This window comes from Tympanuchus pallidicinctus, unplaced genomic scaffold (assembly GCF_026119805.1).
Source record: "Tympanuchus pallidicinctus isolate F22 unplaced genomic scaffold, pur_lepc_1.0 scaffold22, whole genome shotgun sequence".
Taxonomy (NCBI): Eukaryota; Metazoa; Chordata; class Aves; order Galliformes; family Phasianidae; genus Tympanuchus; species Tympanuchus pallidicinctus.
The window spans coordinates 2,045,087-2,071,799 of NW_026294739.1; the positions used below are offsets into that span (position 1 = coordinate 2,045,087).

The window sequence follows — 26,713 nt, forward strand, 5'->3', positions numbered from 1 at the left end:
AGCAGCTGGGATGCTGTGATTGTAGTGGGTGTGTGGTGGGTTTAAGTTACGTGCATCTGGAACAAGTACACACTTTTCATGTTGGAAGAGGCACTGTGGTTGATTTTCTGCAGTGTTTATGTAAAAACCAGAAACGATACATTTTGGATGCAAAATTTCTTTTTTTTCACAGGTAAAGCATTGAATGCTTCTCACTTACAGTCAATTAGATCACACATGGGAGGACAAAACAACTCCAAAGTCTTTAGTCTCAAAAGTTTCCATTGCCAGCAATGGACCTGACAGCAGAACATCTAATTGCTTGCAAAACCATCAGCTATTCTAACAAGTGTGGCACTCATTTACACGCACAAAGAGAGGGGGGCTCTTCCCTGCCACGTATGTACAGAATTCCCACTGGAGTTTGAGCTGCAAACACACAGCTGAGGGAACAAGGAAACCATTGTGCACACATTGGCAAATTGGTGAGAGATCCAGCAGAGCTGCTTCTCCAGCACTGCTGGGTCGAGTCTCGAGGAGCTCGGTGCAGTGCTTTAAGACATGTCCTGTTTCACTGTGACAGCCTGTCGCTGGGGAAGCAGTCCTTGTTCTCTGGTGGTGGTGCCACCACAGGGCACACATGCTCTGCTTCCTGACAGTCCCAAGTTGTGTGTTGACAGAGGTCTGTGACACGGACAAGCACCGAATCAAACTCAGTGCCTAAAACAGGAAATAGCTTTCATAGCTGAAGATCTTTGCTATGGTTCTTGTCTTGTGAATGAGTGTCTACATAACTCCAAGCTGAGGACATCTCTACAGAGCAGAAATCTTTTTTCAACAGATGATTGTTAGACTGACTTTTTCAGTTCAGATTGCACTGAACAGCACATCTGTAGCTAGAAATAGGAGTAACTGAGTAATGGGCCCACGATCCAAACCCATGTCAGAGTTTGTTCAGGCTGCCTACAAGCTGTCTAGTAGGAAGCAGCTGTTAGTTTCTGAGTGTTTTGTGAATCATGGAAGGAAGAAAACCATTTAATTTAGCAAAGGCAGTGATAAACCAGTGGCCAGCCCACGAACTTAGCATCACACAGGAGTGACATTTATATTGTGACAGTAACTAGCTCTCATAGCCTACTGCAATTTCTGTACATAACCTAGTGATAAAAGGGTGAAAACCTTCCTCTTACCTTTCCAGGTGTCCCATTATCCTACTACTAAAGGGCATTTCTGCACTTCCAGAATTTCCACTAGGAAGAAGAAATATTACCTCTGCTGCACATTATGCATTTGGTAAAAGCTTAGGAAGCAAGGCAGGAAAGGGAAAAAGAATCCCATTAATGTATCTCTCTTTAAGAACAGAGGAGATCCTGAGTACCAGGAGTGGCTCCTTTATTAGGGTTTGGGTGTTCCTCTCTTATTAGATTAAAAACAGCCACACTTCTTCAAACTTCAAAATCTGAATGGAGTTCTGTTATTACACCTAAGAAAGATGAGATGAAGAATCTGAAAGCACGAGCTCACTTGAACTCGTGTTAGTATTTCAGCAGCACAGTTCATTTAGTGTGTGATCAGAAAACTGATCAGCTAGATTAATATTTTTAAATCATTTTTCTTCTGGGAGATGAAATGATGGGTACTTTGGCACCAATGCAGGTCGTGGCTTCTATTTTTGCTTTCAAGCTGGGTGGCTCTTTTGCTTGTTAACTGCATTCATCAGCAGGTGTACATAGGATGTCAGCAGGTCATCCATTTTGTAACCCTGTTGGAAAAGAAAGAAGTCGTAAGTCTCTCAAGCAGCCCAAGAAGCAAAAATAATTATTATTTTCTCCTTGTTTTTCCTTCTTAGATGTTTTCCTGAAGGGATGGTGTCTCTTCCAACAGCTGCTGCTGCTTTTATAACCATTTCTCTATTTTTCCCCCTGCTCTTCCTTTCATAGATTGACAAAAGTTTACAGAGCACAGCTCTGCTGGCACTGTCACATCCTTGTAATTCAAACCCAGAATTTATTCTGTAGCTACAATCTTGCCTAGACATTGGGAGGCTGGGTAAGATGTCCTCCAGGGGTCCCACCCAACCCTTGTGGTTCTGTGATCTTATACCTGGGAATCCAAGCTTCTCTGTGAGAGAGTTAAACCCTAAGAGTTTTGAGGGTTTTCTTTACAGTTTTACCTATAAATATCAGTACAGTACAGATGCTTCTCTCAGTCTCAGCCGTCTGAAACCAATCCTAAAAGAGGATTGTGCCATTCATTTAAAAGCAAAATCTTACAAGATGGCATTACTGCACAGTGGATCAAACCAAGCAAGATGAAAACATTCTGATGCAGTTCTGTGCCTAAACGCAATCTTTTCTATCTCAGGTAGAATTTTTATGTATGGGAAGAATTTGGGCAGTGACCTTTTTTCCTTGTTTCTGTAGCTTGCTTCTTTGCATCAGATGGCATTACAGAGCACTAAATTGGTTCTACACTGCAGCTGTATTGGCATAACAGTGAACAGGTTATCTGCACTGGTTGTAGTGGTCCTGCATCCTGTTTTGGCATCCTGTTTGTAGCTGGTCTGGACACGAAGGAAAAACGAGGAGCTTTTTGTTGGTAAGTGAACAAACTCTTCTTACCAGAGATGTCTCACATAAGATCCGGCTTCCTCGTACCAGGTTCCCTATTGTCATGTGAAAGAATGTGCTCCCACTGCTCCAATTGGAGATTTTATTAAAGGGGTAAACTGTTAAAATTTCCTGTGAGGAGAAACACATTGATTTGACTGAACTATTCAGCACTGCTCAAATGAAAATAGGCTGTCACATACAAAAACCTGAAGAGAAAGAGCTGTCTTTTTGTTTCCTGTTTCTTTTATAAATACAGTGGATCAAGGTAGGCCTTACATCCAGTCTGATGTACACACTGAGCAGTCTCAATCACACTGAGACCTCCTCTTCTTCAACACACTGCCATCACATTTACAATAATCTAAAACTCACTGGATGATTCTTCTCTTATTAAAAGCAAATAGTAATACTTAGAAGCTGTTTTTGCCTAAGAAATTGGTGAGACCAGACTTTTGCTAGGTTGGAGGGCTGGTGAGCACTGTCATTTGGCACGAACTTTTGGACAGTATGCATTTCCTGCAAAGCATTTGTCTGAGGCAGGCTCCCTGTGCACTGCCCGTGCATGATCCAAGTCCATCGTGATTGCTGCTTCTGTTTTCAGAGGTGCCCCACACTGATCCCTTTTCAGTGCAGAAACTGCAAAGGAGTGATCTGAGGCTATAACATTTCCTTTAGTTTTGCACTGAAAATAAGCAAAGCGATCCCAGCCTCTCTAGCACTGAGAGAGAAGATGCTATTGCTGTCTCTGATTTAGGAGGCTCAGTTGCTTAGATGCTTGGGAAACAACTGTTACCTTTGTCTTCTGATGTATCAGAGAGACTCCTTGCTTGTTGATTGCAATCAGCACAATCTCTGGGAAATTTGGCTCAGAGGTTTGCTAGAATGGAGAAGGTGAAAAAATTATCAGCTGTGATGCATCTGTGAAACACTATCAAGTGCTTCTTGTTCTCTTTACCAAATAAATAATGGAACCTAAAGCTCTTCAGTATTATGAAACTGTTTCTGAGGATGAGTTTTTGGCTAAACAGCAATGACTTAATGCTGCATAAAGCAGAATCAGGTTTGTTATTTCCCAGACTGACAGTGGGCTTAGTGGTTGCCTGCAGAATAGGTTGTTGGTAAGAACTGAGTGGGCAGAAATTACAAGCAACAAGGAGAGAAAGTTCCCTGTGGGTACCCACTCTGAATGATGGTTAGTACAGTTCTGCTCTGAGGAGAGAGTCTCCAGAGATAGCAGCATTCTGTTGTGAAAAACAGTGACAGCACAGTAATCCTGTAACTAAAAGAAAAGCCCCCCACCTGCTACATAGTCATAATATTAAGCATTACAGCTGGTTTTAATACTATCTGTGTTACTGATATGTTTTACAACTGATCCTCAAAGGTGAATGTAGCAGCATCACTTATTTGCAGTGTACTCCTGTGTTTGGCAGTTTTGTCCCTTCCAGGAACCAGGAACTGGGATGAAGAACTCATCTCCCTGCTGTGAAGACATTGTGTTTTCCTTAGGGCATGATGGGAAGCCAGTTAACTAATGTATTATTACGTAGTAGGGAATTATGTCCACCTCCCCTACTGCTGGTCTGCTACCAAAGCCAGACATCCAGGCCTTTGCACCTACCTTCACCTCAAAGAAGGCTGATCCAAATGTTGGCCACCGGTATATGATTTTCAAGAAGGCAATCTTGGCCTCATCCACAGTTTTTCCTTCATGCTTGCTGTATGCTGCAGTAATGCTCTGTGTGGGAAAAAAGGGATGCACAGCCTAGTCAGTTGGAGATAGGCAGGTTTCCATTGTCCAGCATTAGCACTAGAGAGAGACTCACACCGTCAGCCAGGTCACTGCTGTGAGCGCGGTGACAATGAAAGCAGCCTACCATCGCATGGGGCCAAACCTCCCCCGTGTATCTTACTCATGTGTTGGGAAGTCTGTGAGCTCAAGGGAGCAGATTCCAGGGCAGAGGGGCAATAGGGGATGAAACAAGACTCAGAACACTACTGTTCCCAACAGACACAGATCACATTTTCTGAGGTGGACCCTCCAGCTGTATTTGAAGTACCTGCTGAATCTTTCTTGCCTTTCTGTGAATGAAAGAGCCTTTTGCCATGAGAAGTAGTAGTGCAAGGTCACTGATTTGCTGGCCAACCTTTGAACTATTTAGCAAGTTCTAGTTTTCTGTTTCTGAAGAGCAGAGGCCGTCCAGGCCTCTTTCAGAGGTTTGGTGGAGATGATGCAAAATCTGAACTTTAAGAGGCATAACAGTGTTCAATAGCATCATTATGTAGTGCTTCCGAAGTCTCACATCAAAAAAGGAATGTGGCTCGATGTAGTTCTCTCCTAAAGCTCTGTGGGATTAGTATGATTAATGGAAGCAGTGCTGGTTTTCATACCTTCTTCCACTCATCTGGTGAGGTCACTCGGAGCAGATTGCCTGGCACCAACTCCTTCAGGATTTTGGGGATGGTTGCCAGCTGTGTGCGGTCGCTGTTGAAGCGCACTTTATAAATCAGCCCTGCCAGCTGGACAGCTTCATCTTTGGAACAGTTGTGGTAGCCTCTGAGGTACTTGGGCAGCTCCTGGAAGAGACCAACTCTGAATCCAGGCAGAAAGGGCTGAAGCAAACAGTAACTTAGTCAAGCTAAACCTGTGAGGTTGGGATGAGAGTGTCACCAGGCACGGTCCAAAGGCATCCCAAGAACTTGTGGCTCCTTCTGGAGGCTCTGCAAATGGTCATGGAGGAAGATGAGTACCTCCAAGGAACGACTGGATTAAGGAGCTGTGTTGTTACCATAACTGTACAGCTAAGGTGTAAGCACTGTGTGACCTTAGTTTGTTTCAGAGCCTCAGCTGTGCTGCCCTGTTGGTGAGGGAGAGGGCAACATTCCAGCACGGTTACTTTGTCTGCAGAATTTCTTGACTGGGGTTGACTGCTGTCATATTTGTGCTTTAGGGAGCTTACCTGGTGGTAATGAAAAATGCAGTCAGCTTTCAGGTCCTTCCCAGGAGTTACATTCAACCACAGCTTTCTCATGAAGTACACTTCATAAGCTACAGACATAGTAGCACCTGGGGAAACAATGTCTTATTAGTGTCCCCTGCCTCACTGTGGAGCTCTGCCTTTGTAATTGGATGGTGAGTTTCTTTAGAAATACAATTCCATTCTTAATAATAACAAAATAACAAACAAAAACATCTACAACAAAATAAACCCACTAAAAAAAAAAAAAAAAAGGCAGTTTTAGATGACCAAGGAACTGTGACTAGCTGTCAGTTCCTGGACACCAATCACATAGTGCAGCAGCACTGGGCTCTTCAGCAACGGAGAGTGAGGCTGAAGGCCCCAGCAGTGAGTTGTTGTGTCTTGCTGCTGATGACAGGCTGCTGTCTGCTGACGTTCAGCTCACTTGAATTCTGTTCAGGTACATTCCCCAGTGGCTGTTTTGCAGAAATTAATTGTGTTTTAGAGCACTAACATCTCTATGCTATATTTTTCAGAAATCCTGGCAGCTACAACAGCTGTGAGGAGAAGAGGGAAGCTAGAAAGCCTTAGATACTTAGTGCTTCTGGAAGCTGAACCTCACTGTCCTGAAATAAGCAAAAGGCAGCATAAGTAATATGAAATTGGAGTGGAGTTTGAGTTTGCTATAGATTTCAAGATGACAGCTTATACGTTATAATGAAGCCAAAAGAGTTGCTGTTGTTAGTATTGTACTGGTTTATGCTAAGTGTTCCCTAAGCAATGCAACTTGTGATCTGATATCACCAGGGGGTAATCTGGAGAACAATTTTCCAGTGACCCAAGGAGAAAGAGCAGCACAGTGTAAAGAACCTATATCTATGTGCTGGGTGATACACAGTCTGGCACTGCATAAGCCTTGGATTATACACAGGATCAATCTATCTAACTTGTGTGCATCCAGATGTGTGTCTTGGGTGGAACAAATCAAATATTTTATATAATTTTAACATTCCTGCAGGGATCCCCAGACAAAGAGATTCTTGGTACTTCCAGCAGCTGGTGGCTGGCTGCATGAGGTCGCTGGGTCTTACTGCTGGTGCAGGCAGAAATCACATATGTACAAATAAAAATGGTAAAATCAGATCCTGTCAACACGTGGTAAGATGGAATCAATCCTATTTGCTGTTTTCCCAGTTCCACGCAGTATCTCATGCAGCTTCTTGTCATGCTGACTGTCTGCTTACCATCTTTCACTGGCTTGTTCCTCTTGGTCCAATCTGTCAGCTGCCTCAGTGAGTCAAAGAAATAGTCTGCTTCATTCTGACTGATCACCTGGAAAAAGCCAAGTGATGAAGAGGAGAAAGGAGGGATGAGCAGAGCACTGAAAATACTACCTGTGCCAACATACCCAAATGCAAAGCTGAATTTGCTTTTGCTTTCCCTGTCTAGAACAAGAAAGCACAATTATGGCAGGAAAGACAGAGGCAAGGGGTACAAAGGGAAAAGGAGGAGGGCTTACACAATTTCCATTTCAAATGGAGTGGGAAGTTATTCCATTCTCTGCTGCTTTTTCTTTCTAACTTCCTTTCTGAAAGCAAGCTGAAGATGCCTACCTTATTCCTAGTTACCTCCTAGGAAAACATTGTTGTAAGATTGAGTAAGATATTTAGGTTTCAGGACCACAGCAGAAGATCAGAAGCTCCTTCTGCTTGTATACTGAATACAAGCTTTTGCCTTGGTCACAATCCTCATGCAGTTCCAGAGAGAAGAGTCATCTCAGCAGGGCAGCCAAACTGAGCTTCAGCTCATACGAGGCAAGTTTTGAGAAACTAGAGAGAGCAGTGACTGGTGCTGGTCAACCACAGCTTCCCTAATGCCAGTGAGTACTGCAGGTATGCAGCACATCTCCTGGGCAGAGCCTGAGGCAAACAGGCTGCAGCGTGCAACATGCAGTTTGCTACCATCCTAGCAGAGCAGCAAGAAAGCCTCTGTCCTCTGTCAGCTTTCAGTGCTGCTTGTGTACCAGCAGACTGATAGAAACTCTGCTGGAAATGTCCTTCCAGCTTCTTCAGAAGACTCAGAATGTAGGCTGTAGCCCCTCAGAAAGACAGCAGCAGTACTGACCTGCTTTGTTGCCCGTTTTCAAATATTGTTGCTTAGGTGGGATGGGAAGGAAGCAAGAGAGGCAGTCTGGCAACCCCACCGTAGTTGAGAAGTTACCTTGTCTGCAATCTTGACAAAGAGGCTGAAACCTTCCCAGGAGCTCAGCTGCAACTTGGAAGCGATGTTCTGACACAGAGTCCGGTTTTTGGTGTTTGTTCCCACATGAAATGTCTATGAGACAACAAGACTTTTGTTACACAGAGGAAAGGAATAAGTGAATATCTTGAATTATGCTCCTGCAGGAATATGTGTTGGCTGAGAAAAGAAGTAAGTTCTCACCTGCTCTGTTTCATTGGGGAAGCAAATCTTGTGTGAGATCTTAGTGTTGTTCTGCAAGATGGCCTCAACCTCCACAGGATGAGGTGCCCACTTCCTGGAGCCACTCCTGCAAAATGCCACCAGCAATGTAAGAAAGATCAGTGTGAGAGAATTGATCTTTGAGGAGTTCAACAGTATTTCATCCAAACAACAGATTCCACATGAAACGCTCAGTGCTGTGGGAGGCACTGATGGACCTTCACCCCAACGCAAATTCATTCTGCTAACAGCAAGAAACAGGGGATTATTAGCACATATATTGAATGCCCTGCTCTGCAATGAGGCTGTGTGAATAAGGCACCTTCCCAATCAGTACCATCACCCCTTCTGTGTCTGCAGCCAGTTTTCCATACTGTTACTGAAGAGTGAAGACGGCGGCCACAAGGAGCACTACATTTTATTTTAACTCTTGCATCAGCTGAAAGATTTGCATAGAGATTCAAAATGAATATTACAGCTCAGAAAAGTGTGGACAGCTGTAAGAAGCATTACAGCTTACATAGGAGCTGGCAGGTAGTCACTGACTCATAAACAGCCCTAGTTCTTTGAAATTATATCTCAGAATAGCGCTGCCCTTTAAAGCAGAGGAACTGGACCTTAAGTATGAGTCATGCAAAAACACTGGTATGGTCAAAGTAAGGACAAATGTAGCACACTGCTACATTTCTGGGGCTGGTATTTTCCTATCCTCAGTGGCACAGAGCAGCCTGCTGGCAGATGGTAGGCACTGTAGCTTTTATGTGCCAGACTTCTCTCAGGTGAAGCACATCTTTCAGAAGGAGACCTTAGTCTGGCACCTAGCTTTAGTTATGTAGACGTGAAAACACTTTTCTCCATTAAATACAATAGCAGTTCCACTTGGAGAAGGAAAGTCTGTGATCCCAAGTTGAATGGTATGTACTCTGGTGCTGCACAGGCCCTGTTAGGGGCATGTGCCTGCCCTGCTCTGTCATCATTTTGCAGTTGTACTTGATGATCTTTAAGATCTTTTCCAATGTTAGCATTTCTGTGATATATTCCTGCACCTGAGACCAAGGAAGTGTGGGCTGGAGGCACAGGGCCACCTCCCATTGTAGCCTCAGCTGAGAATTCATTGCCAGCTTAACACCCATCAGGATGCTCTCTGGTTACCTGGCCAGGAGTGTGGGGATGGAGCAGTAAAGCTTTTTGTGGAGGGAAAGGTGTACCTGAGAGCTCAACTGGCTTCCACCCCATGCAATTGTAGGTCAGTCTTTCAAGCTGCCTGCTCTCCACTTCCTAAGGACAGCAGGCTACTCACAGAGAAATCTTAAGTGGGTACAAGCTTAATCTTTGGAAATAAACGCTCTCACAAAACAGCATTTTGTCTTTGTTAATCTTTCCCTCCCCCACACTCCAGATTTGGGTTATTTTTGCAAAGAGATCTCTGCTCTGAAGTAGTCCATTATGTGTTCCCCTCACTGTTTTCTTCACTCTAAAGAAATTCTATAGAGCTTAGCAGGGCTTTGAGCATGAATAGCATATGATATAGGAGGGTGAGAAATTTTCAGTGTTCTCCATGGAAAGAGCAATGAATAGCATTCCTCGCCGTGCATTTTTTCATGCACTTCAAAGGCAAGTTCAGTGTGCACTGACATTTCCCCGGCAGCACAAGACTCATCTCCTGCAATGGGGACAGCCACTGTTAGCAAATTCCTCTCATTTTTTTGGTGCCAGCCTTTTCTATGCTGAGATTGACAAGGGGGGCAGACAGGACAAGGATGATGTCTGGTGCTCTGAGAAGTGCCCTGGGGTGAACAACCATGGAAGAATCAGGGCTTTGCTCAGCTGGGTATCCTTAAAGACTAGAAACTGTGTTAATGCTCCTTCTGAGCATGGGTCTGCCTTGCTTCACAGAAAACCAACAGAGCCACATCAGCACTCAGCAGATCTCAGTGACTTCAGTGGTGTTTCTCACTGCGAGTAACATGCTCAGAGTATGCTGAGGTTCAACAGAAATCAAGACTAATCCTCAGACACGTGGTGGGGATAAGGACATGCCATGTCACCAAAGGAAAGCAAGGTCAGGACCTCATCAGCGATTCCTCTGGGTTTCATTTCACCCCATGCCTTGTAGTGTTTGACATAGCCCAGCTATAGGAATGAAGTGATTGTATGTGATACTCAACTTCTTAAAATGAAAGAGTGAAACTGTGACTCAGACCTCTCTTAGTGGTTCTGAATCCTTAAGAGAATTGAAAGTAACAATCATTTTAAATAAAAGGGTCTAAGAAGAGAAGTGGAAGCAAGAGCATCAACATTTTAGTCCCTGTGGTTTTCCAGCACCTGACAGATGATGTTTGAGCACTTGGGGATGCATGTATCACAGACTGTTTACCTCATCACTGTCTGAATCCTCCGCTTGCACTCCAGGGCCAGTGGCTCTTTCTGACGTGTCTCTATGAACTTCTGGGCATGTTTCAGCAGTGACTTGCTGGGGGGGAACAGGCCGGTGCAGAGCCACAAGAGCTGCCAGCCCTTGGTCACGCTGTACCTGTGAGCACAAAGCAAATAGTTCTGCTGCAGCCACACATAATTCTTCCTTTGACCACAAAGCAGCTATAGGGTAGAGACACAGCCCTATCACGGTGCTTTGTGGCATTCAGCAGAGAGCTGCAAATCAACAGAGCTTTCACACAGGAGCTGACAGCCATTTTCTGTGCAGTAACCACAGCCGTATGTGAAGATAATGCTAAATCCTGGCTGATAAATATCATGACAGTTGTAAATCTCATGAATAAAATATAAGCTCCAGTTTTACAGTCATCTTGGCAGCAGTGACCTTGCTATCATCCTTTTGGAAAGCCATAGTTACTTGGATTGGGCTCCATCAGCTGTGTCTGTTTGTCTGGTGGCCAGCTTTGCTCAGAACACAAGCATTTTACTTGCAGTTTACTTTCCCTTACTCATGTTCCTGCTCTGAAAGAAAAAGAGCAAGCAGATGACATTGGGTAACGAGGTACTTACTACTCACATAAACACTAGTTCCTGCCCATGGCAGAGGGGTTGGAACTCTTTTAAGGTCCCTTCTACCCTAAACCATTCTGATTCCTGCTATCTCTGCACCTGTGAAATCTCCCAGCTGAAGCTCTTGTAGTATCTCACCCTCATCAGCAAGAAGGGCTGTGCAGCCAGCAGTCAGCCACTCAGTCACTCTGCTTCCACAGCCAGGAGTGTAACATATTCAGCTGTGTCCCAGGAATTGCTCCTAAATGCTGAGTAGTGTGGAGTGGTTCCACCTGAGAAGCTGGCAGGTCTACCTCTGAACAAGCACCACGATGCTGCTGAGTAAAGAGGTCCTGGCTTCTTTATTCCCATTTATTTATCTGCTTTTGTAGATGGAAACACTACTTAAATCCTTCTATATTCTCCAGCTCAGTGGTGTTTGTGTCTGTGTGGGAGCAGGATGTGGTCCACAGGGCAGTAGCCTGGGAAGGATGAAAGATTTGTTGCTGCGGCTGTTCTAATGAAAATATATGGAAATAGCCACCTTTCAAGCACTGTTTTTTCCACATCAGTGATCCCCCTCAGAACACTGAATGACTCACAAGCCCAAGTTAATAGAGTACAGCAGGAATGGCACTGGCACAATGGTTACAGACTATGCATTAAGCTTGTAAGATTTACTGCATGCAAGGAAATTTACCATTTAATGGTTAAACACAGAGTAAAGTTTCTGCTAAGTTTAACATTTGTGCAAGAGTAAGAAGATAGAGAAGCTCCATCTCAAACTTTTGCAGTGGTACATGGCAGCCAGAAATTGGCAAGCTGTTTTGTTAACGATTAGAATCACTTTATTAGTGTTTTAAGCATCTTTTTTCAATTCAAAAACCAAGGAATTAGGTCAAATTACCTTTTCCTAGGTGAGGAAGCAAAACTGTGGCCTGTTTCAGAGACTTATCCATGCACAGGAGCCTCTGTAACCAGTGCAAGCCAGTAGTGTGAGCCTATTGATACGGCTGTTCAGAAGGATTTACTGGTGGTAAAAGATCTAGATTTGCAGGCATGTCCAACCTATGGCAGCTAATAATTAGCCCTGCCCCTCTGCCATCGTGGCAGTACCTCTTCCCTGCACAGCAGCCTGGCCTGGCCTTATGTGTGCACCCATCACTCAGCAACAACCAAAATATCAGCCCAAGACAATTCCTCTTCACACAGTGCAGCCCAGGCAAGCCAAAAGGTTGAACACCCATCATCTACAGTGAACTACATGTTTGTAGGATGGAAACGCTGCTGCTGGGAAGCTGAAAACGAACACAGGACTGGGAGAACAGCCACTGAAAGCACCCAAGAACTCTGCAATGATGCATTTTCTCACCAGGCTGCCTTGTGATCTTTCTCACCTCGCACTGTAAGGGAAAGTGTCAGGCCAGCACGTGTGCACCCTCCCCCCTCAGTGTTCTGGGGAACACGGGTCTCCAGAAGCAGGGTTTTATCCCTGGGTGAGTACCTGTTCCTGTTTTCAGTTAGTTGCTTCATGATCTGACAGTAAATTTCATCCCGCAGGACCTCTTCCTTGATAGCTGCCACAAATATCTGGTCAGTGACTTCCACAGAGGAGTGTGCCTGCTTTGATGGGTAGTCCCCCATGAACTTCATGATGGGTGACTGTGCTGTTAAGGACAAAAGCAGGACAATCTGAAAGGTAAATGGGAGGTATCAGTTGGATTCTAACGTGTTAAAGCGCTCTGTTGGAGTCTGAGGGGGAAATATTAAGATGAAAGTCTGGAACTGATTCTCTGCTCCTTCCCTTTCCCTGTATAGCAGTTGCTGCTTGTCTATGACTTCAGCTGCATTAACTGTTCTGGGCATATGTAGTAAATCTCACACTCTCCTGCAGCTGTGTTCCCAGTTAAGTGGGTCATCACATGTTGTGGAGCACTGGGAGGGAACAGGACTCTTCTCTGAGAGAAGGGAAACAACGCTAAGTGATGCCGAGCTCTTAAACCCCCCACTCCTCCTCCTCTGCTTAATGTAAGTGTGCCCCCAGTAATGTGGATGTGGAATTATCTCAGTGGAGGCGTTCCATGGAAGAAGCTCTTCTCTCCTCCAAGAGTTCTCAGGTCCCAAAGGGAAAAGTAAAAGGATATCAATGAAGGCCTGACAAGCCACGTCCCGAACTTCAGGGTCTGTGCAAGCTGCCTTCAGCAAAGGCTGTTTTAAGGGATCCTTAGAGTGTGCCCACAGCTGACTGTGCCCACGAGATTTCTGGAGAACAGCTTTGCTGATGGATTCCTTCTCAGGAGTTCTGAAAGAAGACAAGGGCAGGCAATACAAAAGTATCAGATCGTATTGCTACGAATGTTATAAAAAAGACTCGTGTCTTTCCCAAGCACATTCCTTCTCAAGACAGTGATCTTCTTTGATAATACAAGACAGCAAAAATGGAAAAATGCAGCTTCTTTACAATACAGAAAGGAGAATGCTTGCAAAAAGGAGAGAAGTTTGGAAGGCTAAATTTTCTCAAATTCTGATGTCTTAGATGTTGTATGTTAAGTGCCAGCTGGTAAATGCTGAAGAGTGGGTGGGAGGTAAGCACAGAGCCTGCTGGAAATACAGATAAGTTCCAGCTAGAATTCATCTGCCCGTCACATTGCGTTTCTGCGGACAAAAGGTAGAAGGAGATGATGTGCCAGAATCTCTGCACGTCCAAAGTTACACTTTGTTACAGGGAACAAAAAGAAACCCAGTCAGAAAAGGATTCCTTTCTGATCGATCTTCAGTGATCCTTAACACCTAGAACTATCCTCGTGCTCGCACTGCACAGGGAGCTTCACCTGAAGTGTTCATAGGAGAACTCCTCCAGTGTGTAAGGCTTCACTTTGAGATCCTCTTCATCAGGCTCCTCTATGTAGGAGTTCTGCGATGCTGTCCTCCTCTGGTCTGGAGACATCATCAGCAAACTCTGGAAGGACACAGCCATGTACAGATGTCAAGTGGACAGGCCCCTGCACAGCTGTCCAGTGTTACTCAGCATCTGCATGCAGGTGGTGCACTCTAAGAGGTGCACTCTGTGCTGCAAGGGGTGAGAGACTCACAAAGTGGCTTCATAGACCTAACAGCAGTGGCCACCAAGATGTGTGATCATCTACAGCACAACGTGTTCAAACTGTACCTGCAGTTTGGGGTTTTTTTGCCCACTTATTGAGCTTCATGTTAGCACAATACCCAATATACTGTCTCCAAAACTGAAGAAAAAAAATATTAGCAGTGATCAGTGGGAAATCTTGTGTTCACTCTCTCAAAGCACTTGTTCTTTTAAAGCACCCTGTTATGCTTTGCAGAAAAATCTGTTTACGAGGATGGACAGTGATAGGACAAGGGGAATGGTGTTAAACTGAGACAGGGAGGTTTAGGTTGGATATGAGGAGGAAGTTTTTCACCCAGAGGGTGGTGAGGCACTGGAACAGGTTGCCCAAGGAGGCTGTGGATGCCCCATCCCTGCAGGCATTCAAGGCCAGGCTGGATGTGGCTCTGGGCAGCCTGGGCTGCTGGTTGGTGACCTGCACACAGCAGGGGGTTGGAACTGGATGAGCGCTGTGCTCCTTTGCAACCCAGGCCATTCTGAGTCTATGATTCTATAAAAAAACACTGCTTTTATGCAGGAAAATTCAACTTCACACCTATGATCAATTGCTATCAGTTCCAGGAACTGAACTCCCTGAGAGCAAACAGACCATTATTTTGAAAGTCGTTGCTTTGTAAAGCTACAGCCTTCTCCTAGTTTGGGCTAGGTTTAGTTTTGTTTTCAGACAGTTCAGACAGGGCAGAAAGAAATGCTTTTGCATCAGTGGGAGGCATAGAACTTGTCTGACTTTGGAGGAGCAATTAATTTCCACTTATAAGTTTAATCACAGTTAACCATTACTTATCTTCCAGTCTCTTCAAAGAGATTGTACAGCTTTTCTTACCAGTACTTGACTGGAGGGCTTTGTGAGAGAAGGAATGATGTACATCTCCTCCAGAAATACATTCCCTGTTTTGCCTGTCCTGTCATTCTGGGCATAGATCCAGCCAGAGTTTGCATCTAGCCTTTTGTCCTCGGTCAAGATTAGCAAGTCTCCCTTCTTGAAGGACAGGATGGCAGGGTCTTCTGGAATACAGAATAAGGGAGTACTGTTCAGGCTTGACAGACCAATAAAATGCAAAGACGTTTCAACAAGAAAGACAAGAGAACTGTATTTTGATGTCCTGAATTCAATTAGCAACAGTAAGTGGTTTGTGTAAATACAGCTAATCCTCCAGGAACACTTCAGAGAAATCAGTTACATTTCCTATGCTGGCCTGATTTTTGATTTCAGTGAGGGCAACAGTAGAACTCCATTTGAATGAAATGGTTGCAGAATTTGTGTCTAGAGCTGGCAGTAAAGCATGGAAAGAAATTTTTCTGGGAAGTATTTCCAGGGAGCCCATCTCCAGCTTCCTACAGTAAGCAGGCTGAGTTGTTGGCCACTGCAAGGTCTAAACAAAATAGGCAAGTAGAAAGTAGGCTAATTTGTAAGCAAATGATTTGAATCACACTGCCTTATGCTCTGTATTACTCTGCTGACCACTGTATGTTATTCCTGGAGCAAAGCAACACTTGGCTGAACTTCTCCCACTTCTCTTTAAGCTCTTTTTAAACTAGTGCTGTGAGTTCTCTCAAGATTTCTTCCTTACCCTGTAGAACAGTTCTAGGACTCACCTTGGGATTTTTTCTCATGCATTGCCACAGCAAATCGTGATCTCTTCTTTAGCCCCTCCAGGAACATCACCACCAGTTCAGCAATGACAATGCTGTTCACAGATGTCAGGACAAACTCTTCGGCACGAAGGGTGATGAGAGTGCAACTCTGTCCAAATGATTTCACTGCCCTATGTATTATCAAGTAGTTTGTTAGAGAGCATCTGAAAAACATTGAGCTATCTGCAATCACAGCCGAGGTGGTAGACAACCCCATAGATCCTAATTTATTTTAGAAATGTATGGCTCTAAAGGACTGAAGTGGTTTAGGTTCTCTGGGCTCTACAATGTTTTGTACTAAAATACTTCACTCTAAACAAGAAAACACCCTTCTTATGGAACAACTGAGCAATAATAAAATCTCATTTAGTTCCTTACACTATTCCAGCTGAGCAGTGTCATCTTTCCCTCCAAGGAAATGTCATCTTTCCTTCCCTGATTGGGAAGATTCAGCCATTTCATCATTTCCTTTCTAAGCTGCTCGGAACATGTCCCCTTTGTTTCCCAGACCCACCATTCCAGGTTCAGATGAAATCACTTAGGGGGATGGCAGAGAAAATATACCACCCTCTTACAAGGAACCTCATTCTGAATACGAACAGGGCCTTCAGATCTGGCCTTTCTGGGGCACTCACCTGTTTGTATGGATGCCTGTTATCTCTGGGAAGGTCAGCTCAAGGAGCCGCTTTTCTGACTCATCCAAGAAGCAGATACCCTTCCAATTTACAGCAAGTATAAAGTGGTTCTTGGGCAAGCTGGGACCTGAAAATGCATAAAAATAACACCTCCTTATCCATGCTGACATCTTCCTGTATTGAACTTACATCTGTCCATGTCTCTTAGGCTCAGGGTATTACCTGAAAACTTTGTGACTTCAAAGAATCTGGAGAAAAGCAAAGGCCACTGGAAGCGAGCAAAATCTACAAGTTGTTCCTTCACAGCCTGACGGGAGAGCCGGTCCTGTGTGTATGGGGCCTGCAGAAAAAGATCACCAGTTTTTTCTCAGCGAGTTCTGATTTGCATGATCTAGAGACAATCGAGAGCAGGTCTGCTCCAGGAGGGTCCCTGCAGCCCCCTGCTGTAAGTGATGTCAGCAGTACCTGAGGAAATTCACACTGGGAAGCCTCCAGGCACAGAGCTTCATGCAGCTAAAGCTGCCTGTAGGCATGTGGATTCCAGATTTCCCTCAAATCTCCATTGACTGATCAGAATCTAGCACATTTTGGGTGCCGTAACAATTATTCAGGTGCTATTTCCAGACTAAATGGTATTTCATTCCATGCCCATCTTGACTCCACTAAAAGAGACTCTATCCAGACATTTAAATATACGTCACTCATTCCGGCTCATTGTTGAGCCCTGTATGGAAGAGTGAGTGGAAAGGTTCTCCTCTCTCCCACTCCTATTTGGAATATGCAATCTGAGGTGTTTTTTCTTTCCCTCAATGGACAATTCATAAATGGAAATGGCAAAGGAAGCAGAAGCTGGTGACTGAGTGTGGTTCCCCAGCAGCGCCAGACAAATCTCTTACCTTAGCATGTGCGTAGGTGATAAGGCTCACCCACTTTTCCAGGGGCTTGGACTTCAGCTGTTTCACTGGGATGCAGTCATGGAGCACTTTCTGCACAAGCTCATTGTGGATTGTATCTCCAAACTGGATGTAACAGTACTTGGCACCTATCTCCACCAAATCCTCCTCCTGAAACAATTAAGCCATTAAAAGAGGGCTAGAAAGATGTCACAAAGCCCAGCTAACCTTGTTCAAGCTTGAAGGCAGCTTTCTCCATTTTTTTCTGGATAACTCTTGACAGCCACCCAGCATAAGGGATGAAAGCATCAAAGAGATTAGTAAAGATATTTAAAAAGGACCCAAACTGCCTCTCTGAAACATGCCTCCTGCTGTCATGTGAACTGAATGTTGCAGGCAAAGAATTATTACAGCTGGCCATGCGACAGCTGGCACAATCACCTGGACTGCAATCGTCCATAGAAAGGAAGAGCTGTGCACAGCTGCTAGAAACTTTGTTCATCCTCTTGCTTTTAAATGCACAGGAAATGTTCATTCAGTTTGCTCTCTCTAGAGGAGGATGAGGAGACACACCTTCTCACAACGGTATTCTCCAAACCGGATCCCACGAATGACCTGGTGGTAAATGAGATCAGTGCTGACGGGATCCTCCTGGGAGTTGTGCCATGGGGTGAAAATTTCCTTCCGAAAGTAAAGTCTCCAGGGTGCGTGGCGCTCATGTGTGCCCCGCTCCTTCACCAGCTGCTCACACTGAGAGATGGCATCCAGGACATGATCCCGTCCTCCTCCCAGTGACCACACCTGGAACAAAGGGACGCTGCATTTACTGCCATGCCTGCATTGCATCTGAGTGGAGGACAGCAAAGCTAATGCTCCCAACACAAAAATGTAAGTATCTGAAAAGGTGGGTAGAAGGATGTGGAATTTGCACTTTGGTAATTACATGTATTCTTATGTGTAGGGGTGCTACTGGGGAAAATTAGTTGGAAGACAAAAATGCATTGCTGCGACATTTGCAGTCTGCTGGTTGTCTCCTTGTACTTTTGCTCATCCCTTGTATATCCCCTTCAGGATCCCCCATGCAAGTCTTGCTGTAATTTAAACTAAAATGATCAGAGAATTGTAGAATCCTGAGAATTGGAAGGGATGTCTGAAGGCCATGTAGTCCAACTCCACTGCAATGAACAGGGACACCACAGCTGGATCAGGCTGCACAGAGCCATGATGTCTGAACTATTGTTATTATTTTTTTTGAAAATGGAGCTTCAGTGAGATATCAAGATGTCATCCTGTTGTGTACATCTGTTCTCCAGTATTACTGTTTAAAATAAAAAGGCTAAAATGCCAGCACATGAGCTCATAATAGCAGCACTGGCAAAAACCACAGCTTTCAGTGTATGTGCCATGTGGCAGGGACTGCATCAGCAGTACTGTGACACAGGACAAGAAAGTTGTGTTCAGCAGTGCAGGTGGGAAGTCCATCTTTGAGCAGGCACTCTATCGTGTGAGACCTCCTAGTTTCACCCTACTGCATCAGCTCTGAGTGCTGCATGCATGGTCAGCAGGGGTGGGATCCCAGAACAGGGCAGGAACAGTACTGCGCTGCCCTGGGATTCAGCTGGTGTTCAGAACTGATTTGATTCAAACTCTGGGACAAAAACAGAGGTATGTCCAGGAATCAGAGGTAGTCCTCACAGCAGTAATTCTACAGAAAGAGAAGACAGCTTCAGTTCTACTTTTCTACACCTTACCTTATCAAACACAGCAATGTAGAGTGAAAAACCAAAGATATCCTTCAGTTTGGTTTTATCTGCTATGAACTGACAGATCTCTTTGGCAATGGAAGCAGAGTCTGCAGGGACAGTGATGCTCTGGCCATTCATCAGGGTGACATTAAACATAATGGGTTTCTTCTGCTTTGTTGCCTGCAAGCCAGAGGTAAATGAGAAAAACAATTGTGGCCAAACCTTATTTTCTTAAAAACCAAAGAAGGCATTTACATTTAGGAGTTCCATACCCTGTACGTTCACCCTAGTCAACACAGTGAACCTCCAAAGCTCACAGTTTCTTATAGCAAGTCTTAAGTATAAGTGATGTCCCTGGAGCAGCACTGGAATCCAGTTTCCAACTCCCCACGGCTCAGGGGAGCTGATCGAGTCAGGACTCAGAGTGAACTGACAGATTCTTCCTGAGGCCTTTTTAGCATGTTGACTTTTGGGTGTAGCCTCTTGTGCAGCAGCAGAGAGATGGACTGCAGCAAGTCCTTTGCCCAGGAGGATGCACGGTAGGCAATGGGGTCACCCAGATTTAGGAAGGAATAGAACTGAGATCTTCATTTACATACATGAGTATGTATATTTAAATAATATATGTGAGTTTATTTATATTTAAATAATATATGTGATAATTTAAATAAATATGTGAGTATACATGAGTTCCAATTCCCAGTAGTAAGGCTGACATTTACAGGAAGGGGCAGGGCAATGTAACCCTAGCTATCACTCATACGTCCTCTCCCCATTCCAAAAGCATACGCTCTGCTCAGTTCCTTCCAAAAATGGTAGGTAGAGTTTCCAATAGTAAATTGTTATGGTCTGGAGCTCCTGAGTGTGTGCAAATCACAGCTGCAGCTCTTACTTATGTCTTCCATGGGGTTTAGGTTAATGGAACAGCCAGAAGAGCCATTTCTAAGAAGCTGTGCAGACTAACAAAGCTGTCTTCAAACCCCATGTGTCCATGATTGGACTTAGAAAGATCTGTTAGCATAGGTCAGTAAATGCAGTCTAGCATAAAATGACCCAGATCAACATAATTAAGCAAAAAGAAAAGTTACCTGAAGTTCCAGCCAGCTTGGAGGTTCAGTCCTTGCTCCATTGACGTAGGTACGTCTTAGACGTTCAGCACAATATGGTGCATAGCCTGAGGGTCCATTGTGGATGAAATTCAGTAGGTACTGTATGCACAGAGCAAAAGGATGAATTAGGGAACATAAGACACTAGAAACCTTTTTTAGCTAATAGATTGGCTTAGAATGATCTTTGGAAAAAAAAGACTGGAGAAACTGAGCTTAGAGTTTGTATGGCTTCGATATCTTGGATGATGTGACTGATATTTACTTTTTTGATCTGTACTTAGTGCAATCATGGGTCAGTCATTTGGTTATTTTTATGATTAAGAATATTCCTGGAGGTATTGATTTAGAAAAAGGGAACTGGAGGAAGTCAAGTGTTCCATGAATTCTGCACAGCTCACACTGTGGTGAAAGACTGGTGTTGAAATACGTCTTTGATCTGTGTCTGGTTTGTTGCAAGCTGTGTCCACCTGGCAGCATGTATGGTTTGAGCATTTATCATTTGAGCAAGGGTACTGAATAAATAAAGATTCAGGGATATCTATGGACTCTGTATGCTCATGAGGCTGATGTCAATTTGGTTCCACTGTTTGTTTTTCTGTGGTGAGGTGGATTTATCCATCTAGATTTAGAAATCAAGGTACTAAAAATATATATTAAGGAGCTCAAATCCAAATCTATTTAGTTTTATGGGGCTTGGAGATACAGGGTAAGAACTGATAAAATATGTGGGGTTATTTTACACTGGACTTCTGAGTATACTTAATTACTAGTTTTGTAAATAAAGATGGGTTTAAAATGATGGAAAGCAGAAGTGGAGAGGTGCTAGATTCTTAAAGATCTCAAATAAGAGCTGTATCAACTGCAGTATCTAACTTGCACGGCAAGTCATGAAAAATAATTTGAGTACAGTGATCATTTCTTTAAATTACAAGATAAACATATGAGATGAGACCCTTCCTACTGAATCATAGCAGCAGCTGCTATGGCAGACAGATGTTTTACGTGGCTATTTGTGTCAAAACATTGCAAAACAAAAGAAACCAGGTCAGCTGAGGTATTTGCACTGCTATAGGAAAGGTGAATTATGTACCTTCACAAATGTGTCTGAAGGGGGGAAACAACCAAGGCAAAGTGACAGAAGTATCCAGCCTCGAGCATAGCTGCTCCTGCTGCTGTTTTCAGTGAGTTGTTTGCAAATCTGGCAATAAATCTCATCTCTGTAACAAAACACGTGGAAGCAAAAGATAACGATGGTAGAAATAGACATTTCCATTGCAAGCTTGATAGAAATAAGTAGATCTGAGCTAGATTTAGCTACAATAACTAGGATACCACCTGTAGTGTACAGCTGGAAATAACTGGCTGTTATTGTTGGTAGGAAAAGGCTCAAAGTAAGCCTATTGTCCTCTGGTCCCCTGGTCACTCAACCAGTTCAAGTTCAGTTCCGGTGCTGGAATTCCTGCTGTGACAAGCCAGGGAGCTGGGTGGGGACAACAGTTCCTGCTTCATCCAGATGCCAGATAGCACTGCTGTCTCCCTTGTGTGAAGCTGGCTCTAAGCTCTCCACAGTATGTGGTTTGTGTCTCATGGCTCCTGTCTGTCAGTGCATGTGTGGGTTTGGGGACAAGGAGGAGGGGGGCATCCTGCTTCATTTCATACTTTTAGGACACTGAGGAAACAATGGAGAGAGGCCTCAGATGTAAGTTATATATGGCTTATGGTCTCAGCTGTAGTGTTTGGTTTGGACTTTCAGTTGGGAATCTTCAGAGATAAAAAAGGACATTTCCAGCACTAGAAAAGTGCCCCACGGATTTAGGAAGGGGGATTTCCTTGACGTAATGAGTGCTTCATCCTAGAAAGGAAGTGCAAGTTTCTTACCTGATGGCAGGGCGCAGAATTGCATTGCCAATGATGAAGTGCACTTTTTCTAGGTTGGACATGGGTCTCTCAGAGATTGAGCTGTCCTCCTGGAAACCCTCTTCTCCACTTTTCAGCTGGTCTGTCACCTGAAAGAAACCAGTCAGAGCTCTTGAGTGCTCTAGAAACCTTCCCTCTTACCAGGCAGCTGTGATGGAAATAAGAGACATTCCTTCTCAGTCATTCTGGCTAAAACTCTTCCCGCTGAGAGCAATGGCAGTTAGGAACAGATCTTACTCCCCACACAATCTAACTCATAAAATACAGTGTTACTGCACTATTATTACTGGCTAGGAAAACATTCTGGTACGTCCTGTACAGCCCTAAGCACACGGTGGTTCAGTCTACTCAGGGCTCTGGGTAAACTGTTCTGTAATATCAACAATTCACAGTCATAAACTGCTCACCCTCTCCAGCAGTAAGGGTTGAAGTGAATCTGCCAGAGAATGAGCATCAATGCACATTGGATGAAGCTCCAGGCAAAGAGACTGAAGGGCCATTTGTTTCTAGTTCTTACCTTCCCTGTCAACTTGGAGGACCGTTTCAGCTTCAGGGAAGAGATGCTCTTGGAAATCTTGTTATCCTTTTTGCTTTCTCTCTACAACAAATATTGCCAATATAGGAAATTATGCACAGCAAGAACTATTCATGGAGAAAGGAAAGATAGACAAATGGAGATGTTTTTGTTTTGCCCTCTCTGGCCAGAAGGAGCTGTGTTGTCCTCCTGGGACTGACCCTGCATCCTTTTGCAATTCTGCTATTTCAAGTACAGCAGCATGCAAAGGTTCCTCAGCTTTTCTGTCTCAGTAGAACAGCATAGCAACCAGGGAAAGTATATGAAAATACAAGCATAGCTTGATCATCTCACCATATCTGGGCTGTCATTCTTGAACTGGACTTGATTTTTCCTGCCAAGTGTGTCATATATCTGTGTCATCACAGAACCGCTCTTGGTGGCGTTCTTGGCAAACATTGTTGGCTCTGGTAGGTCCCCCATGAACCTCAGGATGATAACCCACACAACTAGAGAAGCCTGCAGAGACAAGAGGCACAGTCAGACCCTGCCAAATGCACAAAATGCCTCACGCTATTTCTTCCTTCTTTTACCCAGTTCAGGCTGTTAATCCCTGTATCCTCCTGCCGTTCACACCTGAAGTTTACTTTCTTGTCCAACCACATGAGCAACATTCACAACACTCTCAGCAAGAGGGTGCAGCTCTAGTGAGAATATCAGATATGCTCTGTGGTTGCTCAGCTCTCAGCACTCCTCTTTACTGGCACTTCATAGGTGTGCTGTGGCTGGAATGAAAAAGAGAAACTGTTGCTGAACAGCACCCTGCCTTTACCCACCTGGACAGAGAAGCAGTGCTGCAAGCTCTTCCAGGAGCCCTGACACCCAGAAATAGTAAGCAAAGCTTTTTGCAGCATTCTACAAGGATGCTTAGCATCAAAAAAACCTCCCCTTCTTCACCCTTCTGTGATTCAACAGGAAAATCTGGAGGCCCAGTTTGCCTGTCCTCTCCTAGCTTACAGACAGAAACCCTCACAAGAGCAGAGAGTTAGGCAAGCTCTGAGGCTTCCTCTGTCCACTTTTGGACCCAAGGGCATCTGAAGAGGTCACAGTAAACCTCAGAGTGCTCAGACTAAAGGCGACCAAAGATCTTGTGCTAGGCAGGCATCTACGTGCAAAGGCAGGCATCTGCTTGCAAAGCACCACAAAACGCTGATGTGAACAACTACTTTCATACAAGTGATTAGGAGTATCTGCTTGGCTCTAAAGTCTCTGGCTCCTAGGACTGTGCCTGAGGTGAGGGGAGCAGGTTGATCAACAAGGAGCAAGATACCAGGACGTTGTCCTTGTCGTCGTGGTAGAGTAAGGGGTGCCGCAGTGGTTTCCGGATGTGCGTATGCGTAGATGACCCCTGGAAATAAGTAGCTGCAAACTTTGGGAAGGTGTAGTCTTCCAAGCCATCTGCTTCCTCTTCTAGCTCCACGCTCATAGGAATCATGTCCAGGTCTACTTCTTCCAGCTTGCTGGGCTTTGTTTCCAAATCCTGTACAGAACACGAGGAAGAAAAGGACTTGGGGGTTCTGGTGGACAAAAACCTGGGCTTGAGCCAGCAGTGTGCACCTGCAGCCTGGAAGGCCAACCGTACCCTGGGCTGCACCAACAGAGGGGTGGCAGCAGGGAGAGGGAGGGGTTGTCTCCTCTGCACTGCCCTCATGAGGCCCCATCTGGAGTACTGTGATCAGCCCCAGTGCAGGAGGGATGCAGAGCTGTTGAAGCAGGTCCACAGGAGGGCCACAAAGATCATCAAATGGCTGAAGCACCTCTCCTATGAAGATAGGATGAGAGAGCTCAGCCTGTTCAGCTTGGAGAAGGCTCTGGGGAGACCTCATTGCAGCCTTACAGTACTTAAAGGGGAGCTTATAAATGGGAGGAAGATTGACTTTCTCCATGGACAGAAAGTGACAGGACAAGGGGAATGATTTCAAACTTAAAGAGATTTAGATGAGATGTGAGGGAAATTTTTTAGTCAGAGGATGGTGAGCACAGGCTGCCAGAGAAACTGTGGACGTCTCGTTCCCTGAGGTGCTCAAGGCCAGGCTGGATGGGGCTTTAGGCAGCCAGTTTGGATGGGGCCCCCAGCCTCACAGCAGGGGGGTTGGAACTAGATGATCTTTAACGTCCTTTCCAGCCTAAGCCATTCTGTTATTCTGTGGTAAGAAGCATCTTTTTCTCTCTTATCTGATATTTTATGTACTTTCCAGCTAACACTAAAGCCATTTTTCAACCACCACCAACAGACTATTGGGACTCAGTCTGTTCTCCTGCCTTGGTCTTCAGCTGACCAAGAACACTGCTGGTTGCAAAATGCAGGTTCTGTCTTATTGCTCACATTCTGTACTAACCCAGACCATTCTATTCTATTCTACTCACTCTCCCTACTCCACCTGTCCAAATGGACATCAGTAGATAGTAGATGTACAGCCAGTTCTTCAGCTATCAGTCAAATGCTGCTTTTCAGAACATGAGGTAACTTAGGTCGTGAACTTCCAGCTTGTGCCAGCTGGAAAATCAGTGAGAGCACAAGAAGCAGATCATGTAGCTGGTGCCAAAATGGACAGAATGACATTATTTGGTGGGGGTCTACTGGGATAAGGAAATAAGTGTGACGACAGACAGTCCCTCAATGGCCAAAAACTTTGGGAACTGACCTCTGAAAGCAGGTTCCCCAAGAGACTGAACAGTTCAGTAAATAGAATTGACCACTGACGGAATTCTAACAGATTTGTTAAATTTACACTAACATGACCACTGTACCTCAAAGCCTAGAGGAGCCTGTCCTTCTTGGCCTCCAATCATAGAAGGTAAAAACCCAAAAATTTTGTCCACCATCTCCTGGTCACTGATAACATCATAATTTGTGTGTCTGTCGACAAAATCATCATTCATCCTTTGTCCTTCTTCCTCCTCCTTTTCTTCCACAGTAGCCAGGTGTTCCTTTAAACATAGAAATTCATAAAGCATGATTGGAACATCATTCTGCTAAAAGAAATGGGTGTGAGGATAAAACACAATTACGAAGTGCTTTGCTCCCACAGCTGTCTTTGTAGACTGTTGATCTATTAATAATAATGTTCTATATTCAAGAACTGCATCACTTAGCAATTATACAGGAAAAGCATATTATGTTCACTGTTCTTTAGCTGACACACCTACCTTTTCTAACCTCACAGCATCTTCCCTTGCTTTCACTGGGCCAAGGATGCTAATGAGACGTTCCTCCTCTTCCAAGCGGATATTCCTTGCTTCCAGCTTGACCTTGTTCTGTAGGAACAGAACCATTCTGTTACTGTTTTCAAAACTGCTGAGCAAGTTACACCACTAGCAAGCTGTCCACACCAGGGTTTTATCCCAGCAGGGACTACTCCATTTAGGGAATGAGCCACAGGCAGAGATCTGCTAACTGGTTTTGTCTTGTTTGTACAAGATATAATACAGAAAGAAAACCACAGCCAAGAGTTTCCATGTCAATAGATAGCCAAGGTAGTAAGCACAGGACTTTATCTGGTAGTGCATACCAACATACACTACATCAGGATTCCCTGAGTGTCATTATCAGGCCTTGCTGTAGAAATTAATCTTCCTTTGCAGGAATGATTTTTATCCTTTTATTCTCCCTTCTGTCAAAAACATTTCTGCTCTGTCACTGAGGTTCCGATCCATGGGAATGAACACAGGAAGAACGTGTAAATAAGATCATACCTGCTTTTGTACCTCAAAATAAAACGTTCCAAAATAAATATCCACATCTGGTGCTATGCTATGGCAACACTTAGTGGTCATCATGCCTCAGAACCTCACAGAAACAACGTCATGTTGACAAAATATCTGGACACGTACGTATACCCCCCTCTTCATCCTCTGTGAAGTTTGGCAAGCAAACATGCCCCTTGTATATGCCTGTATATAACACAAACAGCTGCTACCTTTTGACGTATTAGATAGCCACGGCAAGCAGCCTGAAACCTGATGATGTGTGCCCGGGCTGTTTCATACTGCTTAGCAAGCTGCCGGCTCCGGTAGAGGGCCTGCAGGCGCCCAAAGCCCAGCATAATCTGTAGGAGGTGGAGAAA

At 44.5% G+C, this 26,713-nt stretch overlaps 1 protein-coding gene across 2 annotated transcripts in view; it reads right to left on the minus strand.

Moving 5' to 3' along the window:
* Window positions 1–596: 596 nt before the first annotated feature.
* The window catches only part of MYO7B (myosin VIIB), a 49,205-nt gene continuing 23,088 nt past the window's right edge, over window positions 597–26,713 (minus strand). The window contains exons 21-49 of one of the 2 annotated variants that reach the window (XM_052687352.1): window positions 26,567–26,695; window positions 25,797–25,904; window positions 25,398–25,577; window positions 23,917–24,126; window positions 22,941–23,105; window positions 22,590–22,670; window positions 22,034–22,161; window positions 21,246–21,372; window positions 20,135–20,254; window positions 19,053–19,226; window positions 17,875–18,102; window positions 17,305–17,472; window positions 16,631–16,748; window positions 16,409–16,535; window positions 15,735–15,904; window positions 14,962–15,140; window positions 13,828–13,955; window positions 13,141–13,298; window positions 12,501–12,654; window positions 10,389–10,544; window positions 7,994–8,099; window positions 7,772–7,885; window positions 6,796–6,883; window positions 5,552–5,658; window positions 4,983–5,168; window positions 4,213–4,329; window positions 3,385–3,468; window positions 2,601–2,720; window positions 597–1,741 (exon numbers count right to left, since the gene is read on the minus strand). In XM_052687352.1, the coding sequence (XP_052543312.1) occupies window positions 1,658–1,741; window positions 2,601–2,720; window positions 3,385–3,468; window positions 4,213–4,329; window positions 4,983–5,168; window positions 5,552–5,658; window positions 6,796–6,883; window positions 7,772–7,885; window positions 7,994–8,099; window positions 10,389–10,544; window positions 12,501–12,654; window positions 13,141–13,298; window positions 13,828–13,955; window positions 14,962–15,140; window positions 15,735–15,904; window positions 16,409–16,535; window positions 16,631–16,748; window positions 17,305–17,472; window positions 17,875–18,102; window positions 19,053–19,226; window positions 20,135–20,254; window positions 21,246–21,372; window positions 22,034–22,161; window positions 22,590–22,670; window positions 22,941–23,105; window positions 23,917–24,126; window positions 25,398–25,577; window positions 25,797–25,904; window positions 26,567–26,695 (4,014 nt within the window). In that variant the 3' untranslated portion in view covers window positions 597–1,657. Of the gene's footprint in view, window positions 1,742–2,600; window positions 2,721–3,384; window positions 3,469–4,212; window positions 4,330–4,982; window positions 5,169–5,551; window positions 5,659–6,795; window positions 6,884–7,771; window positions 7,886–7,993; window positions 8,100–10,388; window positions 10,545–12,500; window positions 12,655–13,140; window positions 13,299–13,827; window positions 13,956–14,961; window positions 15,144–15,734; window positions 15,905–16,408; window positions 16,536–16,630; window positions 16,749–17,304; window positions 17,473–17,874; window positions 18,103–19,052; window positions 19,227–20,134; window positions 20,255–21,245; window positions 21,373–22,033; window positions 22,162–22,589; window positions 22,671–22,940; window positions 23,106–23,916; window positions 24,127–25,397; window positions 25,578–25,796; window positions 25,905–26,566; window positions 26,696–26,713 lie in introns of both variants that reach the window. The other variant, XM_052687351.1, reaches the window with a different exon arrangement.